General features: G+C 47.1%; 1 protein-coding gene across 1 annotated transcript; it reads right to left on the reverse strand.

Moving 5' to 3' along the window:
* Positions 1 to 17,742: 17,742 nt before the first annotated feature.
* On the reverse strand, positions 17,743 to 20,119 carry LOC121976785 (cytochrome P450 71A1-like). The gene is made up of 2 exons (XM_042529129.1): positions 19,102 to 20,119; positions 17,743 to 18,533 (listed from the first exon to the last, which is right to left on the reverse strand). Exons 1-2 carry the CDS (start codon positions 20,095 to 20,097, stop codon positions 17,922 to 17,924), a joined length of 1,608 nt encoding a protein of 535 aa, XP_042385063.1. The 5' UTR covers positions 20,098 to 20,119; the 3' UTR covers positions 17,743 to 17,921.
* Between the last annotated feature and the right edge of the window lie 1,576 nt (positions 20,120 to 21,695).

A 21,695-nucleotide genomic window follows, 5' to 3' on the forward strand; every position in this document is an offset into this window, starting at 1 on the left:
GGATCAACCGACAATTTTCAGAGGTCATCCTGCGGGACCCTCTACCAAAGCACTATGTGCCCCCGGCGATCGGTGAGTACAACGGAACCACCGACCCGGATGATCATCTGGGTAAGTTCGACAACATAGCTACCCTTCATCAATATACAGATGGAGTAAAGTGCCGGGTGTTCCTTACTACCCTCTCGGGATCGGCGCAACGGTGGTTCCGGAGGCTGCCGGACGGATCCATTACAAGTTTCAAGGAGTTCCGCACAGCCTTCCTCCAACATTTCGCAAGCAGTCGTCGTTATCAGAAGACAAGTGTTAGCCTGTTCTCCATCAAGCAAGAGCCTAGAGAGTCGCTCAGAGCTTATATACGACGATTCAACCAGGTGGCCATGGATATTCCAACGGCCACCTCAGAAACGATGATGAATGCGTTCACGCAAAGCCTCGTGGACGGGGACTTCTTCCGCTCGCTCATTCGGAAGCCGCCCCGAGACTACGATCATATGTTACACCGGGCCAATGAATACATTAATGTGGAGGAAGCCCAAGCGGCCCGAAGGAAGGAAGCTCCAACTGAGCGGGCGCCCACTGTCGAGCGGAAGCCGCACACTGCTCATCAGCCGTCCAGAGGACCGCGAACTGAAGCAGTCCGCCCCCAGCAACATGCAAGATCCCACGTCATTCAAGAAATATCGGCCGAGCGGCCCAAACCTAAAAAGAAGGTATGGACCCCAATGTTTTGCTCATTTCACCGGACGGACACGCATAATACAAGAGATTGTCGGAGCCTTCCCCTGATCCCCCACCCCGTGCCCCGGGGTGGCCACCGTCGATCACCATCATCCGACAGGAGACAACGACATCATGAGGCCGATCGGCGGATACCCGATAGGCGACAGCATCAGTCTCCCGAACGACATTACCCTCAAAGGCACGAGGACAATCCCCGGGTGTCTAGGGAGCGGCCTAGGTCGTCCGCTCGGGAAGAAGAAAATAGAAGTAACACTTCCCGAGGCGAAATCAGCATCATCGCTGGGGGGCCGACCGGAGGTGACTCCAATAGAGCAAGAAAGGCGAGCGTCAGACAGCTTCAGATCCATGCGGTCGGCTACAGCCAAGAACGGGCGAGCGGTCCTGAAATCAGTTTCGGACCCAAGGACTTGGAGGGAGTCGAAGTGCCACATGACGACGCTCTCCTCATCAAAGCGGTAATAGCTAACTATACTATTCACCGCGTTTTCATCGATACAGGAAGCTTGGTCAATATTATATTCAAGAAAGCCTTCGACCAACTGCAAATAGATCGAGCCGAGCTGCTGCCCATGATAACCCCCCTCTACGGGTTTACGGGCAATGAAGTTCTGTCGGTCGGACATGTCCGACTGACTATTTCGCTGGGAGAGGAGCCGCTCAGAAGGACGCGGACTGCAAACTTCGTCGCTGTCGACTCTCCCTCAGCATACAACGTTATCTTGGGGCGACCGGCGCTCAGTGAGTTCCGAGCGGCCGTCTCCACTTTCCACCAGAAAATCAAGTTCTCGGTGGAAGATAAAGTGGGAGAAGTACGAGAAGACCAGCTAGCAGCTCGGCGATGCTACGTTGAGATGGTCCGGGCTTAAGCTAATTCCGCTCGGAAGGCGCCACGGATCGAGGTAAACGCCATAACCGAAAAACCACCCTCTTTGGTGTATGAAGAAAAAGAGGAAGTGCAGATTCACCCGACCCGATTGCATGCTCGACGCCTATCAGGGCTACCATCAAGTGCCGCTCGCCCGAGATGATCAAGAGAAGGTCAGCTTCGTTACAGCCGACGACACTTACTGCTACAATGTGATGCCGTTCGGACTGAAGAACGCGGGAGCAACTTACCAGCGCTTGATGAACAAAGTGTTCAAGGAGCAGATCGGGCGAAATTTGGAAGTGTACGTGGATGATATTCTCATCAAGTCCGTCCGAGCGGCCGATCTCTTTAAAGACATGGAGGAGACTTTCCGAACGTTGAGGAAGTATGGAGTTAAGCTGAACCCTCAAAAGTGTCTGTTCGGGGCTAAAGGTGGGCGTTTCTTGGGTTATATAGTGACTGAGCGGGGCATCGAGGCAAATCCCAGCAAGGTGAAAGCATTACAAGATATGCCGCCCCCAAGAAATCTGAGGGAAGTACAGCGTTTGACCGGTCGGATAACAGCATTGTCCAGATTCATCTCGAAGACAGCTGATCGGAGCCTCCCGTTTTTCAAAATCTTGCGCAAAGTCACTAAGTTTCATTGGGATGAAGAATGCGATCGGGCGTTCAAATAACTGAAGACATATCTGAACTCTTTGCCTGTGCTAGCCAAGCCAGCTGTGGGTGAGCCGCTTTGTATCTATTTATCTTCAACCGAGCAGGCAGTAGGCTCGACACTAGTAAGGATGAGCGGAGAAGAACAACCAGTGTACTTCTTGAGCCATATTTTAAAAGACGCTGAATCTCGCTACACCGGGCTCGAGAAGCTGGCTTTTGCTTTGGTCCTCGCCGCTCGGTGACTTCGTCCCTATTTCTTGGCTCATACTATCATCGTCCAGACAAATAGCCCCTTGGAAAGAGTGTTATTGAACCCAGAAGCGTCCGGACGGCTCATCAAATGGACCACGAAGTTGAGCGAATTCGACATTCAGTATCAACCCCGGTCGGTGATAAAGGCGCAGTCCTTGGCAGATTTTGTCACCGAAGTGCAAAAGCTAGAACCCGAAGCTATGTGGAAAATATTTGTGGACGGATCGTCCACTCGGCTCGGGAGCGGGGTTGGCGTGCTATTACTCTCCCCCCAAGAAGAAAGGATGCACTTATCAGTTCGGCTGGACTACAGAGCCACAAATAACGAAGCGGAGTAGGAAGCCCTCATAGCCGGCTTGCAGGCAGCTCGGCATGTAGGAGCTGGTCGGATGACAATCCATTCGGACTCCCAGTTGGCCGCTCAGCAACTCTCGGGCACTTTTGAGATTAACAAAGCTCGGCTCAAACTTTACGCTGAAGCCTTCGAAAAGCTCAAGGCCAACTTCAGAGAAGTTATTATCCAGAAGATACCCCGAGCGGAAAATCAGGCGGCAGATGAATTAGCCAAACTAGCAAGTTCAATATCACCGGTCGTCATCCAGTAGCCAATTGAACAAGTAGCTTTGGTGGCTCACGTCGACCGGATGGAGGGTCTCGCGTTTCCGAGCGATTGGAGGACGGCCATCATGGAGTTTCTTCGATCGGGGGTAACACCATCCGATCGGGAAGCAGCCCAGCTATTAAGGAGGAGAGCCGGTCGATTCACGCTCATTGGAGACCAACTCTACAAGAAGGCTTTCTCTCGCCCACTGTTGAAGTATGTAAGCTCGGAGGATGCGGAGTACATCCTCCACGAAGTTCACCAAGGATCGTGTGGGGGACATCCGGGCGGACGATCGCTGGCCAAGAAGATCTTGCTGGCCGGATACTTCTGGCCAACCCTGCAAACAGATGCCGCTCAGACCGTCGCGATGTGCCTCTCCTGCAAGAAGTACCACAACTTCTCCCACCGACCGGCAGAGGAGATGAAAGCGTCTACGGTAGCCTGTCCGTTCGATCAGTGGGGAATGGATATCGTGGGTCCATTCCCTATGGCGACCGGTCAGCGGAAGTTTCTATCGGTGGCAGTTAACTATTTCTCCAAATGGGTGGAGGCCGAGCCGTTGGCGAAGATCACAGAGCAAATGGTCAAAAAATTTATCTGGCAGCATATAATCTGTCGGTTCGACATTCCTCGTCAGCTCGTATCTGATAATGGGCGGCAGTTCGTCGGGAAGCAGCTCGAAGAATGGTGCAAAAGTTATGGCATTGAACAACACTTCACTTCCGTAGCATATCCCCAGAGTAACGGCCAAGCAGAAGTAACCAACAGAGAAATACTCAGAATTCTCAGAGCTCGACTTGACCACATAGGAGGAAGTTGGGTGGACGAGCTGCCAGGCGTCCTATGGGCCATCCGCATGACTCCAAAAGAGGGAACGGGCGTCACGCCGTTCCATTTAGTGTACGGCGGAGAAGCGGTTATCCCGGTTGAAGTCGGCGTCGAGTCCGTCCGGATCCAGAATTATGATGATGATAACGCCGAGCGGAGGAACATGGAGCTGGATTTGGTCGACGAAGAGCGAGCCAAGGCGTCCGTCCGGCTGATGGCGTACCGACAAAGAATGAAGCAGAACTACAACCGGCGCGTGATCCCTAGAGCATTCCAAGTCGGCGACTTAGTCTGGAAGAAGGTAAAGCCGGTCGGGGACGTTGGCAAGCTGGAGGCTCCTTGGGCGGGCTCCTTCAAAATAACCGAAAAGCTCCGTTCGGGTGCTTATTATTTGGAGGATGAAGATGGACGACGGCTGGATCGACCATGGAGCGCGAATCATCTCCAGCCGTACCGAGCTGGGTGAGAGGTGCACTGATGTAACTCATTTTGTGTATCTTTTGGTCGCCTATGTCCTTGTAATGCAGGAAGCAAAATGATAAAAGAGGCATCTGCCAAGCTTCGCCGAACGGCAGTGTTAAAATTAGTCTTGAAGACCGTCGAGCTCCGACGTTAAATATCGAGAGTCGTGCTGGCAACTATAAACCCTCCGAGCGGAATACCGTCGAGCTCCGACGTTAAAAATCGAGAGTCGAGCCGGCGACTATAAACCCTCTGAGCGGAAGACCGTCGAGCTCCGACGTTAAATATCGAGAGTCGTGCCGGCGACTATAAACCCTCCGAGCGGAATACCGTCGAGCTCCGACGTTAAAAATCGAGAGTCGAGCCGGCGACTATAAACCCTCCGAGCGGAAGACCGTCGAGCTCCGACGTTAAATATCGAGAGTCGAGCCTGCAACTATAAACCCTCAGGCGGAAGAAGCGTCGAGCTCAGGCGTTAAAATCGAGTCGAGGCGACTATAAACACTCCGGCGGAAGACCGTCGAGCTCGGCGTTAAATATTGAGAGTCGTGCGACGACTATAAACCCTCGGCGGAAGACCGTCGAGCTCCGATGTTAAATATCGAGTCAAGCGGCGACTATAAACCCTCAGTGGAAGACCGTCGAGCTCCGGCGTTAAAAATCGAGTCGAGTCGGCGACTATAAACACTCGAGCGGAAGACCGTCGAGCTCATGGTTAAATATCGAGAGTCGAGCCACTATAAACCCTCCGGCGGAAGATCGTCGAGCTCCGGCGTTAAAAATCGAGTCGAGCCGGCGACTATAAACACTCCGAGCGGAAGACCGTCGAGCTCCGACGTTAAATATCGAGAGTCGTGCCAGCGACTATAAACCCTCCGAGAGGAAGACCATCGAGCTCCGACGTTAAATATCGAGAGAGGAGCCGGTGACTATAAACACTCCAAGCGGAAGACCGTCGAGCTCCGACGTTAAATATCGAGAGTCATTCCGGCGACTATAAACCCTCCGAGCGGAAGACCGTCGAGCTCCGACGTTAAATATCGAGAGTCGAGCCGACGACTATAAACCCTCCGAGCGGAAGATCGTCGAGCTCCGACGTTAAAAATCGAGAGTCGAGCCGGCGACTATAAACACTCCGAGCGGAAGACCGTCGAGCTCCGACGTTAAAAATCGAGAGTCGAGCCGGCGACTATAAACACTCCGAGCTGAAGACCGTCGAGCTCCGACGTTAAAAATTGAGAGTCGAGCCAGCGACTATAAACCCTCCGGCCGGAATACAATAAAGAGGTCGGCTTGTTAGTCGTTTGGCCGTTCGGCCAATGAACCAAAGGTACTTTGCGCGAACGTCTATCGAAAATCCTCTTTGCGAAGCAGGATATACTCAGCCGAGCGTACAAGCTAAGCAAAATACTTCGCAAAAACTCCTTTTCAAACACGAGAAAGGTGTGATAAGAGGCGAGCGGACAGCATGCGTATTGAGTAGCGAAAGGAAAAAGCAAGCAAAAGGATAGCTTTAAAGAAATTAAGGCCGAACGGCCTAATTACAAAAAGGGATAGTTTTTTGGCCGAGCGGCCGAATAACATGCAAACTTCTATTCTAAATAATCATAAAGATCCTTCGGGATGGTGCTAAGGAGCGCCGCCTGGTCTTGAGCTGGGATGGTGGCGCAATCGGAAGGTTGCCCTTTGGACTTCAAGTAGTCGGTCGTGGCAGTCATGGGCAGTTCAAAGGCCGTGTACATCCGCTCACAAACTTTCTCCGAAAATTCGGCCGAACGGATGCAATTCTGTCTCAGGGCAGCGACCCGGCTCGGCTCGGCCTCTTGATATTCTTTAAGGGCCGCTCGGGAAGCATCGGCGGCTGCCTGATGTTCTTGTAAAGCAGTCTTGAGCTTCGCCACCTCATCCGATCGGGCAATCTTCTCGTTGGCTAGTCGCTCCATCAACTCCTTTACTTTCTGCTCCAAGCCCCGAGCCTCGACATTCTTTTTCTCCATATCGGAGATAGCCGTGTTTTTCCGAGTGGTGGCTAGGCTTATTTTTTGGTCGAGCGTCTTAACTTGCCGCTCGAGTTCGGCCAAAGTGTGGGCCTAATCAACCATCTTCTTCTGCTCGGCCGCCAACAAGTCTTGGGCCTTTTTAAGCTCCTTCTGCAGCTCGGCATATGATGGGCCTTGGGAAGGAGCGCCGCCCGAACTCCGTAGCCTTTTGAGCTCCTCGTCCACCATGGCGAGCTGATTGGAGACAGCAATCTCCTCCACCCATCTCTGACAAGGAGAGATTGTTAATAGCCGATCGGAAGGAATGCGTAAAGGACTTGAAAAAAATAAACTTACCCTCGTGGCCTGTTGCATGTGGCTATTGGCCAAATTGCTTAGGGGAATTAGTGCGACGCGCGCCCGAGCATCAGCCCACATCTCGGCTAAGGGCCCCTTCATTGTGATCATGTGCTCGGGCGCGGTTGGCCGATCGGCCTCGAGCATAAATTCCTCGGTGGGGAGATGCAAAGAGACCCGGATGGTGCGGCGCCGACCGGGGGTCGTCTGGGCAGAAGCCGAGGAAGGATCGAAGGCCGGCGCAAACATCTGGGACAAAATTGCCGAACGTTGAACTCGGCGGGCAGCGGGCGAAAGGACGTTGACTGGAACGGCCTCGAGAGGGTCCGCGAACGCGTCCAATTGTGACGGGGTCCGATCGGACGAGATGGCCTCCACCGCTGGGGCTTTGCCACGGGAATCAGCGGTGGTCCATTCGGAAGGCTGGACGGCGGAAGTCGCCGATCGAAGGGGTGTCTCCACTCGGCGTCTCTTTTGCCTGAGCGGGCGCTCTTCCTCCTGAGCCGAGCTTTCCTCCCGGACGGAAGGCACTCGACTAGCAGTTGCGCCAGCCGCCTGTTCCGGGAGAGAAGCCTGAGCGGCCGACTCCCCCGCGTTCGTGTTGCTCTCCCCTTCATTAGAGCCGACCGGCTGGATGCCAAGCGTCTCCATCTCTTTTGCAGTCGCAGCCTCGAGTGCCGCCGCCTTCCTCTTCAAAATGCCAGCCATCACCAACTCCATGATAATATTCGCTGCAAAGGACAAAGGAGAAAATCAGTTAGCAATCAAAGCAAATGTACAAGTAAAATTCTTACCGAAGTCGCTCCGGAGGGGGGTTCTGATCGGGCTCAGGCCGAATATGTACATCACCCCTTCTGGCAGGAACTTCGTGATGTCAAACTTCAGACCGGCTAACATGTTGGCGGCATGAAGATAGTCCGGACGGGTCTTGAACCTTTTGAGTTCTGGGGAGAGAGGATGTCCGACCTGCCATTGGGTTCGAAAGGGAGCCCGCTCGGGCAGGCGAATATAAAAGTAGAATTCCTTCCAATACTTATTGGAAGAAGGTAGTTTATTGAAGAAAACTAATCTGGGCCGAGCCTGGAACATGTAAGTGCCCGGCTCAGACTGTTTAGGGTAGTAGAAATAGTAGAAAACCTCCGGTCGGAGGGGAATGTTATGGATTTTGAATAGGACGACAACGCCGCATAGAAGGCGGAAAGTGTTGGGTACTAGGCTTCCGAGCGGAATGTCGAAAAAATTGCAAACGTCAATGATAAAGGGATGAATTGGAAGTCGCATACCGGCAGTGAACTGGTCGCGGAAAACACAAAAGGCTCCGCGCAGCGGTTTGTGTGGCCGAGCGGAGGGAGTGGGTAAGATAATTTCAAGGTCGGAAGGGATGTCAAAGCTATTTATCAAAGTATCGGCGTCACGCCGATCGAAGCGTGACTCCATGGTAACATACCACGGGCCGAGAGTTTGGTCTTGGGATTGAGAGGAATGGGCCATTGTCCGAACGGATGAAATCAAAAGAGGCAAAGAAAGGTAGAGGATAGGAGAAAGAAGACAGCAAACGAAACGATGCCCCGAGGATCAAAACTCGGAAAAGAAATGCAAAGAAAACACAAGAACCAAAGAGAGAAAGAAGGAGAACCTTACAACGAAGAGGAGGATTGAGGGAAGCGCATCGGAAATCGCCGAAAATAGAAGAGCAAGATCGTCGGAAATCTGGAACGCGAGAAGCAGTGGTAAGCACGCGACAGCAGAAGTGAGGCGAAGGAAAGAAGAGAAGCCTTTATAGGGTGGAACCCGAGCGGCCTTCACCGTCGGATCCAGGTCGCGAGAATCGGAGCACGCATCTCACCGTCCATTTCGAACCGCCTCGGTCTCGTCACCCGCGGCACCGCCGCCGTACGATGACGTTAGCAAGGCCACGTGGCATTCCATCATGGGGGAGCATTTAAGGAGCGCCTTAACGAGGCACAGAGCGCGTGCTCGACCTTAATAATGGAGATTGGCGAAAACTTCGAAAAGATACCGAGGAATGTTGGCGTTGACTGGCGTTTTAGCTGCCCCCGTGTGTCCGAGCGGAAGCAAAGATGCATATGGACGCCGCTCGGCACAACTGATGGTCCAGTCAGTCGGACTAATCGCCTCCTTCGACTAGACTTGAAGGGGAGGCAAGTGATCCGGTAGTAAGGAGGGGGGACCCCCCTTTAAGCAGAGTCAACGCCACGTGGAGGTTGAAAGGTAAAAGGCCAACCAGGGGTTTGTCCGAGCGGATACAGATTGGGGCAACCGGTCGAACGTTCCGAACGGAAGCAAAGACACCCCGGCGGGGAGTCGGGGTTCCGATGCTCATGTTGAACAAGGTTGTATGGCCGAGCGGGTAGCCCGCTCGGTCGAAGGCATAAAGTAGTAATATTGCGAACAGTCTCCACAGAGCACACAACCGGGAATCTCCCGAGCGGACTAGCACATACGACCGGCCGGACGTGAGGGGACTACCGACCGGCTAGACGCTCGGAAGGGGGTAAGAAGAGACAAAAGAACCAAGGGAACATCTTCTGACAGCGGGTATGTTCAGCGACCAAGCCATACGCAGGATCTTACGACAGAGGGTTCCGCTGTCCCATCAGAGATGTGCTCGGACTGTAGCAGTATGGTGTCAGGTAAGCTCTTCTGACAAGCCCATACTGAGGTATGGTTAGAGGACACGTATTCGCCTCGGTATGTGTGTGTGGGCCTCTTCACAGCTCTATATAAGGAGCCTCACACTTCGCCGGAGGTACGCGATCTCATACATTCGAAGCCACCTCTTAGTTTCCTCTTGCCTGACTTGAGCGTCGGAGGGTCGTCGCCGGGAACCCCTTCCCGGCCCGACTTCCTTGCAGGTTCGCCGGAGTCCATACGATCGGTCGGAGATCTACGTCAGCAATTTGGAGAGCGCCACGTGCCCAGCGTCCGTTGATTCAACGTTCGGATAGGATCAATCCTAATGACTCAAATACCCACTTGGAAAATAGATTATTAGAATTGTTCCGCAAAAAGCCCTTATCAATTACAAATAGCATTAACTAAAACAATAATATTTATAGTTGATTGTGTTTGTACCCTGAACGGTTGAGGGCATATCGTTGGTACTCAAATGGTTTGATCATAATTTTGATGCTTAAGCCAAAGGGGGTCTAAATTAGGTCTTGTCTTGTTATCTTATATGTGCGTTTAAGTGTACAACAATTTAGAAAATACACAAGAACACACCTGATGACTCAAAGTAATTCGTTGTAGTATAGAGAAGATTGATATATATGAGGCATCCAAGGGTTGTATTATAGAGAAGATTGATATATATGAGACATCCAAGGGATCAGGATGATGAGGAGTCTCCCAAACAGATGTAGCTAGAGTAGAAAATGCAAGCATGCGAGAAGGATGAAACAAGAGTGAATCTGTTAGAACACATAGAGAATTAGAGTGAGGTGAATAATTCTGTTCGCTTTTTTGATGATAATTTGTAACAAAAACTTGAAACGAAGATTACACAATGCTAATACGATCAATTTACTTGGTCTTCATCTCATTGAGGTAACTAATTCAAGAATTTACACTGTGCACACAGCTCCACTGTGAACACACTCCTTCTTGAAAACTTTTCGGAGGTGGAGAAGCCTTGTACAATATCGTGGTAGGCCCAAAAGAATTAATATATCTTTAAAATTGTATGATATTATTCACTTTGGGCTTAAGACCTCATGGTTTTATTTTTAGATTTTATCCAAAAAACTTCATACCAATGAAAATATCTTTCCCTTATAAATCCATGATTCTTTATATGCGTTTTCAATATGGGACATTATTTGCAACCATTGCAATCCAACAATACCCCCTTAGACGAAAGACTGCCCACTCAAGACTATCTACTTGATATCATCTGATCCTTGACTGATCAGGACTTTCTTGTCCCTCGGTCCAACTGACCTACTAGGACTTCCTTGCCTAGCTGAAATTAGAACTTCTTTGCCTTGTGTCTGGTCATCTTGATCTAGACATAAGAGTCCCTTCGTTAAAAGGTTAATATTTCACCTACATGACTCGATTTGACCATGACTTTTGTGAACAGTCGGTGATTAGTCCTTCTAATAGTCTAAACTCTGATATCAATTGTTATGACCAAAATAATTAAGATATCTCTATAATAGAATGATATTGTCCACTTTGGGCTTAAGCCCTCATGATTTTATTTTTGGGTTCTACCTAAAAGACCTTATACTGATGGAGATATCTTTCCCTTATAAGTATATGATTCTTTACATGTGTTTTCAATGTGGGACTTTGTTTGCAACCATTGTAACCCAACATCTCGAACACGAGAAATACAATAAAAATACAAGCGAAAATGAATGTAAACACTTTATAATGAGATCTTGCTTAACTTGTTATCTTGTTGTGTGGAAATGCCTCTTGATCAGTTAGAAATGCAACAACACTTCTTCCTCAACGCCCCAAGAATGTAAGAATCGACTCTGAAAACCCTAGATGAACTCCATTTTATATGCACTATAAAAATTTCCTGGTTTACTGACAGAATAATATTCCACCGATATGTATTTGATATTATCGATGGAAATGAATTTTCGTCAGAATTAAAAAAAAATAGGATTACCGACGGAATTCTATATTCCTTCGGTAATTCTAGACAGAAATAGGATTTCGTCAGGAATCCCAAAATTATTAGTGCACGGGTGCCCTTCCTTCCTCTCGTGCACGCGTGTTTCTCTTCCGTGGCGTAACTTATCTTTGACGGCGTTTTCTCTAGGTAATCTTCTTTCCTTGTTTTTTTACCTCTTTTCTCAATCTTCGGTGCCTGTCGGTGTTCACGCCGCTAGGCGCAGTGGCATTTTCGACTGCAAAAAATTGACTGGCGGCATTTTCGGTCGCCAACTCGCGGCTGGCGGCTGTGTAGGCCGGCAACCACATGCTGGTGGTTGTGCAGGAGGCCGCTAGCCATATGCTGGCAGCTGTGCAGGCTGCTAGCCACTTGTTGTCGGCTGTACAGACCGCCAACACACAGTTGGCGACATGTCCGGCCACCAGCAACGTGCTGGCGGCGTGTTCGGCCGCTTGCCGCATGTCCAACCACTAGCTATTGGCTGCCAATTGTTGGCTGTCGGCCCTGTTGCCAGCATTGTCAGCCATCACCTGTTGGATGCGGTTGGCCACCACTTGTTAAATGTGGCTAGCCGCGTGCTCGGTCGCTAGCTCGTAGCCGGGAGCTTGTACGATCATCAACCTTTTGCTAAATTTCTAATTAATTTTAGTTATTTTTTTGTGATTGTTTGTTTTATTTTAGCTATTTTTGTTTTTAATTTTGTAGTGTACCACATCTGTTGCTCTTTGCTGATTAGGCTACTCTCTTCAGGTATAATTTCTTAAACAATACATTTACATATATATTAAATTAAATAGTTGACATGATGGTGAATTGTAGGTCAATAGTACATATATCTTTTATGGTGATTGTTATGCTTTATGGTAATTGTTATAATTAAATTTATGCTTTAGATAGTTGACATCTTGATTATAATAATATGAGTATTAAACATGTTAAGTGATTGAGTGATATAGTTCTCGGCATATAAACCAATTTGGAAATGCACATGCTTGTGTAAGAGATATAACTAAGTGCAAGCACCCTAGGACAAGTGTATAAATACTCTGTGGTAGTTTTGATGTGATCAACCAAGTCAAAATTAGGTCATATTATTTTTTAATGTCTTGTGTCTAAGTATGCAAAATGCCTTGTGTCTAAGTATGCAAGAACTTATGAGTACAGAAAGTCGAGCGAAAGATGCAGTTAACAAGGATGGCACGAGAGAGAGTTGATGGACTCGGTGTGTCCAAGGCACAAGGCGCTGCGGAAGAGTACTCTGCGGATTAGAAGGAGGCGCGCGACATTTCTGAGGGACGAGAAGTCAAAATGGAAGGTTGCTCAAGAAGGCCGGAAAATGGATTCGGGTGAGCCTTATTCCAGATGGCCAAAATCACTCAAATGAGCGGAGCTGGAGTGGAAGACTCAGACAGAAAGTCAACAAGGAGTTGAGTGTGGTCTGGGCGCCCAGAGCTATTCTGGGCGCCCGGAGTCCGTTTGGGTGCTTGGAGCTACTTTGGGTGGCCGGACCAGTTTTGGTCCAGCCGGAGTGCCTTGGTGAGGCGCCCCTATGCGAAGGCAGTCTAGGAGCTCGGAGCTGTTCCAGGCGCCCAGACTAGAGAAATTTATCCAAATCGAGTTGTTACGATCTGTTGCACAGTGGATAAAGTTTTATTCACTCCCAGACGCCCGAACCTTCCAGGTGACCAGAGCAAGACTATAAATACAACCCTGATCTTAGTAGTCAAGACAACACTTCAGTATTCGATTTCTTTCACTCTGTTCTTCATTATTTATCTATGTGTTTAGCGTTCTGTACGAGGCTTCTCTGCCTCCGACCTGTGTCGAAGAAGGAGTTGATTAGTTGAGCTTCATTTGCCTTAGATTAGCAATCTTCCTGGTTGCAAATCAAGTAAATCCTTTTGTCTCGTGCTTCTTTTATTCATTTTAGATTATTTTAGTAAAGTGTTTGTCTTATTCAAAGTTGTAAAGTCGAGAAAGGTATTATTATTTTCTCAGGGCAATTCACCTCCTCTTATCGACCACTAAGGGACGAACAAGTGGTAACAGAGTCCAACCGCTTTAAAAGGACTAACCACCAACCGAAGCATAGAAGACGATGGTCGGATCGAGCATCTATTTGCCTAAGTTCGAGGGAGAGTTCTCGACTTGGAGAAAGAAAATGAAGGTATTCTTCAAAACAAATTTTGAATTATTAATAATTATGAAGTATGATTTTGTAGCACCAAAGGATTAGTAAGGGAATGCCAAAGAAGAACATCAATAGACGAAAAAGGAGCAAGCTAACTTCGTGGCAAATGACAAGGCAAAATTTCATTTGCTGAGCGTTTTATCGTCATAAAAATTCAACCGGATCGGAGCCTACGAATCAGCTAAGAAACTCTGGGAGAAATTCTTGAAACTACACGAAAGAACCTTGCGAGACGGGATCTGTTCCAGAACTAGATTAGCAACCTCCGGTTAGAAGAAGGTAAAATCGTCGCACACCTCCACTTGAGGATCAAAGAACTCATCACCGGACTCACGAATCTCGGAGAAAGGTAACAAACGGAGATTCACTAAGGTATGTGGTTAATGCTTTCCCTAGAACATCTGAATGGTCAACCCTAATAGATGCATATTACATCTCTAGGGACCTAGAGGTAAGTACTTTAGAGGAATTATTTTCTATATTTGAAGTACATAAAATCATATGTGCAAATCTGAAGAAGGAGCCCAAGCACAACATTGCTTTAAAGGCAAAAATGGACGAACCAGATTCCGAGACATCCCTCGTTGATAATGAAATGACGTTTCTGGTAAGGAAGTTCAAATTTTTTTTTAAAGCTAAATAATTTCAATCAAGTGCAATCCAAGAAAAGGAGAAGAAAAGGAAGATGTTATCAATGCAATGAAGAAGTGCACGTCAAAGACAACTGTCTAAAATTAAAGAACAAGGAAAAGGACAAGAAGCTGACTCAAACAAAGCACAAAAACCTAAAGGCGACGTGGGACAAAACGTCATCAGAATCGGAGATCGAAGCCCACACCAGACTTGGGCTAATGGCAAGTCACCAAGAAGAAGAAGACGATGCAAGCTCATCCGAAATGAGCATCGAAAGCATCGATGAACCGGGAGCAATGTTAGAAGGAAGCAACACTACAAGGTGAGCTTTAGATAATAAGATCGACAAGATAAGTTAGGTACGGTCTCTACCTCCTGACCAATTATTTAAATTTATTAACATTTTATCAAAACCTTATCTTCAATTTAAATTAAAATCTAAGGATTGATTTACATTTAAGTTAGATTTATGTTTAACAGTTAGTTGGTTAAATATTTATTTTGATAATCAGCTTTCAAGTTGTGGCGATGCATGAGCCCTTCTTGGGTATTGGAGTATCAACCACTTCTAGACAAAGCCTTTTAAGGAAATTGAACATTTAACCTTTTTCTGAGAATCTTTGGTCTAACTAATCAAATGTCGATCATGCCTAAGTCCTTATCTAACCATTCTAATTTAGGCAGAAATAAAATATTAGTATGAATGGCATGACATTTATAGGCATAAATTAACATGTACATGACAAGTATACATGTGTCAAACAACTTATATTTGATTTCTAATGATGCATCAAATTCTCAATTTGATACATTTCATATGAACCAGCGAATGTGTCAAATTTCTCTTACATGAAGCAAGTGGGAGTATGGTTAAATTTGATGAAGTTCAAGAGACTCCAATAAACACTAACGGGATGTCTAGTCAAGAACCACAACTAATTATGACACAAACTCCTCGTAGATCAAGTAGGACACGCAATATTCCTCAGAGATATGGATCTCTTGTAAAAGAATTGAATGACATGTTACTCATTGAGGATGAGGAACCTGCTGATTACAAAGAGGCTTTGAATAGTTCAGAAAAGGACAAGTGGCTTACAGCCATGAAGCCAGAAATGGATTACATATATAAAAAGTAAGTTTGAAATTTGGTGGGCCCACCTGAAGGCATTACGCCTATAGGGTGTAAGTGGACTTTCAAGAAGAAAACTGATATAAATGGTAATGTAATTACCTACAAGGTAAGGTTAGTAGTGAAAAGCTATCATCAAAGCCAAGACATTGACTATGACAAAACTTTCTCACCTATAGCGATGCTTAAATCCATTCAGATATACTCTTGGCCATATCAGCTCATCATGATTATGAGATATGGCAAATGAATGTGAAAATAACTTTCCTTAATGGAAATCTGCTCGAGGACGAGTATATGATACAACCCAAAGGTTTCATATCTATTGACAAAAATAAAGTATGCAAGCTTCAACGATCCATTTATGGACTAAAGCAAGCATTTAGAAATTGGAATATCTGTTTCGATGAGGCAATTAAAGAATTTAATTTCTCACAAAATCCAAACGATCCTTGTGTGTATCAAAAGGTTAGTGGGAGTATAGTCGTATTCCTGATATTATATGTTGATGACATATTGCTTATAGGAAACGATGTGTCAGTTCTATAGTCAGTTAAAGTTTGGTTGTCCAAAATATTCTCTATGAAAGACATGGGAGAAGCAACTTACATCCTCAGGATGAAAATATATAGAGATAGATAAAAAAAAGTTACTTGGTCTTTCACAGTCGACATATATAGATGGAGTGCTAAAATGGTTTAGCATGTCTGAATGCAAGAAATGTTTCATACTTATGAGGCATAGAATTCACCTTTCGAAATCTATATGTCCACGCATAAAAGACGAGAGGATTTGCATGGATAAGATACCTTATGCGTCCACAATAAAATCTATCATGTATGTTATATTATGTACAAGGTCTGATGTATCGTATGCTCTGAGTATTACGAGCATATACCAGTCTGATCCAGGAATGAATCACTAGACGACTATACTAGCACTGGTTATACTTAAGTACTTGAGAAAAACTAAGGATATGTTCTTAGTATATGGAGATTGTGATGTGATCATACGTAGATATATAGATGCAAGTTTCCAGACGGACAAGGATGACTCCAAGTCCCAGTTTAGATTTATATTCATATTAAATGGAGGCCAAGTTAGTTGGAAAAGTTCCAAGCAAGATACTATTGCAGATTCTACCTGTGAGGCAGAATACATTGCATCTTCAAAAGCAACAAAAGAAACAGTTTGGATTAAGAAGTTCATTGCTAAACTTGGAGTAGTTTCGTCTGTTGTTGAAGCATTACCTATTTACTACGACAACACCGGAGTTATTGTGCAAGCAAAGTAACCTAGGTATCATCAGAGATCAAAATACGTGCTTCGCCACTATCATATGATTAATATATCATTAGTAGGAAAGAAATACAGCTCGAGAAAATTTCTACTGAAAGGAACCTAGTAGATCCTTTGACAAAGACTCTACCATAAAGCAAGTTTGAGAATCACGTTCATACTTACGGTTTAGGACATCATGGCGATTGACATTAGGTCAAGTGAGAGTGTTAGATTTTGAGAGATGTCCTACGACAATCGCCTTACGATTTTTACTAAATATAGATTCATTATTTGAGTACATATTATATGTTTGATTGTCTTAAACTCATTTACTGAATGTCTGTAATATAATTCATGGTATGAAAGAAATTGTGATTGAATCACAACTAGTGATTATCTCTATATGTATAATTATGAACGTATTAGAATTTCCCTAGTCATCGAATTGATGCATTCAGACATCATCAATTTTGTAAGACTAGCACTGGTTATACTCCTTGGTTCGCCAAACAGCTGTTTTCTCACTGGCTGGAGATATTGGGATGTCGAGAGTTAAATGGGGATGCTAGTTATGGCAACTAATTCATTAGAGTGAATCGCTATAAGACTTCATATGATTATTTATATATATGGATATATTTATGAAGCTCTTACTGCAGTTCGAGTATAAGTTTCCTTCAACTTGATGTATACAAGTCATTTTGGTCATGAAGCCTTATACTTTGACTTCTTAAGCAAGCACCTCATTGAGGTGTGGACCCAGGATGATTGGGTATAAGTCAAAATATCGAAGATGTTTGGATAGCTCACATAGGATTCAACGCTCCTTGTGAGGAGAGGTATACCCTATGGTCACTCGTTAGGATTATTACTCAAAAAATTTTCGCCAAAACATCACATGTTAAGAGTACGAGACTCTTATATACATGTACGAGTAATTTGAATTCGTAGAACGAGGAAGTATTACTTGGGCTAGGTGTGACATAGTTAGTCTAGTGAGGACAGACATATAGATCATGTCCTGAATCAAGTGAATATAAGACGAGTGAAAGGAACAAGACACGACTCACTATAGCTGCTGAAGAGTTTAGAATTAATTCTAAGATCAACTATGATGGTTTATTTATATATGAAAATTGTAAACAAGATCTAGCGTAATTCAAGCCGCTACATGTCTATTTTTTTTTAAACTCTGACGGAATTGAAATTCTGTCAGTAAATTCTAGCGTAATACATATGTTTATATATTTATTTAATTATTTAAGACGTAATACAATTAAAGTAACTTCACCGGAGTTGTCATCAGCACTAGCGGCTCCTTCTTGCTAACGACGAGCCCAAACACCTCGCTCATGTCCAGATCCTCCCTTCTCACTCCCTCCGGCAATGTCCAGTCGAAGCTGTGCAAGAGATTGCCCAGTGTAAGCCACATAACTGACTGTGCCAACGATATCCCGGGACAGATCCTCCGGCCGCTGCCGAACGGCACCAGCTCGAAGCACTGCCCAAGGTAGTCGACAGAGCTACCCTCGAACCGCTCGGGCCGGAACTCCTCAGGCTTATCCCATGCGTCTGCATCTCGTCCGATGCTCCATGCGTTGACGTAGATTCTAGTGCCGGCGGCGACGTCGTAGCCACCGACCTTGCAGTGCTGTTGGCACTCGTGGGGCATCAGAGGGGCGACCGGGTGGAGTCGGAGGATCTCCTTCACGACGGCGTGCAGGTAGCTGAGCCGCAGAAGGTCCCCCTCGTCGACGTAGCTTTTTCCGGCCGCCACTCGGCGAACTTCCTCCTGAGCTCTAGCGAGCACTCGAGGAGTCCTCACTAGCTCCGCCATGGCCCATTCCATTGTCGCCGCCATTGTGTCCGTTGCGCCAAACATCAAGTCCTATAATTAAAGATTGGGATTGATTAAGAGGAAATTAATTTTATTTAAGATTCCGTATAATTCCCTAAAAAAAACAGATCCGCTACATTAACGACCCCTAGTGCGGGCCCCATGGATATGGAGAGAGGTGTATAGTGGGTAAACCACAGGTCGTCAGTTCTTGAGAATCGAACTCTGATCATTATATCAAAGATGTCATGCATCTATCGTCTGTGCTACACCCTCGGAGCAACCGCATAATTCTCTAAAAAAATATAGACTTGTTACATTAACAGCCCCTAGTATGAACCCCACAAATACGGAGGGAAGTACATATAGGTACAAGGCTTCAGGCGCATGATGGAATAAATCCTAAATCGACCCCTAGTCATAACTATATAATTTGCTAAAAAAAAATAAATTTATTATCTTAATGACCCTTAGAGTCTACCCTATTGATTGAAAGGAGGTTCATACACATAAGTGTTGAGCCTAGATCGATTATGTCGGTCATCATTATGTTAGAATTGATGCTTGGGGATAAGTGTATATATAATTCCCTAAAATTTTGATGTTACGTGGTTTTTACCAGGAGAAGAGCTTTGACGCCGTCCCTCGTGAGGCCGCCTTCGTTGATATTTTGTTCCTCTCTGAGTAAGCGCACGAGAACACCGGGATAGGTGCCGTCGTCACCGTCGCCGGTGACGTCGCGTTCCCGCTCTTTAATTTCCCTTTCGAACAAGTTGTCCCACTCCTTGAAGTTCCTCTCCAGCCTCCCATGCACTCCCGTGACGGCGTTGAGCCAGCGGTGAGCCCACGGGAAGAAATCCCCGGCGACGAACCCCCCCAAAAGCTCTGCCGTCCGAAATATCATGCCCTTCATCGAGCATTCTCCCGCCTGCGTGAACCTCTTCCCGAACACTGCCCGGCACATGATGGAGCACACCAAACAGATCAGACTCTGGCTGAGGTCGACCGTGCGCCCGGACGCGGCGGCGGCGGCCACGGTGTTCATCAGGGTGCGCACCTCCTCCTCCATCGAGGCGGCGAGGCCTCGGATCTGGCGCGGGGCGAGGAAGTGGACGACCAAGAGCCGGCGCGCGCGGATCCAGCGGGGGGAGTAGGGGGAGAGAGCGACTTCGAGGCCGCCGTAGGAGAGGCGCCGCCAGATCGCGAGGTTAGGGCGGGAACAGAGTGCGAGGTCGTTGGTCTTGAAGACGTCGCGGGCGAGGGCGGGGGAGGATACGACGAGGGCGGTGACGCTCCCTAGCCGGAGGCGGAGGATGGGGCCGTAGGCAAGGGAGAGTTGGTGGAGGGAGCGGTGGGGGAGGTCGCCGATCTGGTGGAGGTTACCGATGATTGGGAAGCCCGGCGGGCCGGGTGCAAGGCGGAGACTGCTGGATTCCTTGTTGGCCTTCTGGCGGCGGCGGAGGTAGAAGAGCAGCAACAACGGGAAGGAGATGATTAGGAGTGCCGTGAAGATGGTGGAGACTGCATGCGCATGGAATTGGATGTTCCTCTGGGACTCCTCTTGGGCGGTGGAGGGAACAGCAGACATGTTCAATAACCTTCCCAATTTACTCATCTGCACCTTCCTTCTCCTCTCCCTCTCTTTAAATAGCTAGGAGAAGCCATTATTTATACATGGAAATTAGATAATTCATGATGTGGCGGTAAGGATGATCTCACCTAACACGGTCAACGGTGACTATGTAGGTCAAAATCAAAATAATCAATATCAGGACTCAAAGGCTCAATTATATCGCTCGAGCGAGAGGAGCTACATAGGCTGATCGGAAGAACCGCTGTCCAATCGACCCGATCGGTAGGAGAGCCGGTCGAGTGGGCCACCCGTCCAGCTTGAGGTGTGTCGTTGATAATTTAATGAATCAATATAATAAAAGAGGAAAAGACAAATACTTAATAAGGAGAAGAGAAAATAAAAGAGAACATTTCATCTATCATTGAATACGGAGAAGCCAAGACAAATATGTCTTTTGTCTGCAATTAATATCATTAAACAGAGGCATATGAAGAGTCATTAGAATAGATATAAAAGAGTATGCTAGGTATGAAGAAAAGCAAGGATTCATCTCTATCCCTATTATTTTTGACTCATCTTTTTCTGTTTCTAACTTAAGCGTCAAAGGGCTAACGCGAGGGACACCCCTTCCCTGGTCTAGTTTGTTTTGCATATAGGAGAGAAGTCTTCATCCAGTCAGCAGAACTGACACATCCCCAGCTTTCTAGCTTCACGCCTTTGAACAGGATCATTTTGGCGTCGTCTATGGGAACGTAGCCTACATTCGAACGAGAAGATGGAAGACGCTAGACGAATCACAACGGTGACGCTGACACAAGAGGAACTTGGCACACTGATACAGGCTCAAGCAACAAAGATAGTGGAGCAATAACAACAACAGGCGATGGCCGAGCGACAACAGGTCTTATTTGAACATCAGACGCAGGAGCCTGCAAACTCTGCGGCAGGCCGCAAGGCTTAGCGAAGGGACAGAGACATTTAGGAACCAAACAAGAGGCCAATTAGCACCTCTGGGGAAGCCCCTCATGCGCCAATCCTGTTTCACCAAGTGTCGTTATGGACTCCGGCGGAAGAGAGGGGCCGAGCGGAAAGAGATCGGGGATTATCCTCGGATGAGGCACCCGCTCAAGATGCAAGGAGAAGGAAAGCATCCAGAGAGGATGATTCGTCCGAACAAGTCAATCAACAGTTTTCGGAGGGGATTCTAAACGACCCTTTCTCGGAGCATTACACTCCACTAACAATTGGGGAATACAATGGAGCGACCGACCCCGATGACCACTTGGCCAAGTTCGATAACGCAACCACACTTCACCAGTACACGGATGGGGTGAAATGCCGAGTCTTCCTCACCACACTATCGGGATCGACGCAACGGTGGTTCAAAAGGTTGCCGAGCGGCTCGATCCATGGCTTCAAGGACTTATGAGCGGCCTTCCTACACTACTTCGCTAGTAGTCGCCACCACCAGAAGACAAGCATGAATCTATTCTCGTTGAAGCAGAGGCCCCAAGAGCCATTAAGGGCCTATATCCAGCGCTTCAATCAGATAGCGATGGACATACTGACATTCTCCTCAGACGTGTTGGTTAACACCTTCACCCAAGGGCTCATCGAATGAGAGTTCTTCCGGTTGCTCA

This window comes from Zingiber officinale, chromosome 4B (genome assembly GCF_018446385.1).
Source record: "Zingiber officinale cultivar Zhangliang chromosome 4B, Zo_v1.1, whole genome shotgun sequence".
Classification (NCBI taxonomy): Eukaryota; Viridiplantae; Streptophyta; class Magnoliopsida; order Zingiberales; family Zingiberaceae; genus Zingiber; species Zingiber officinale.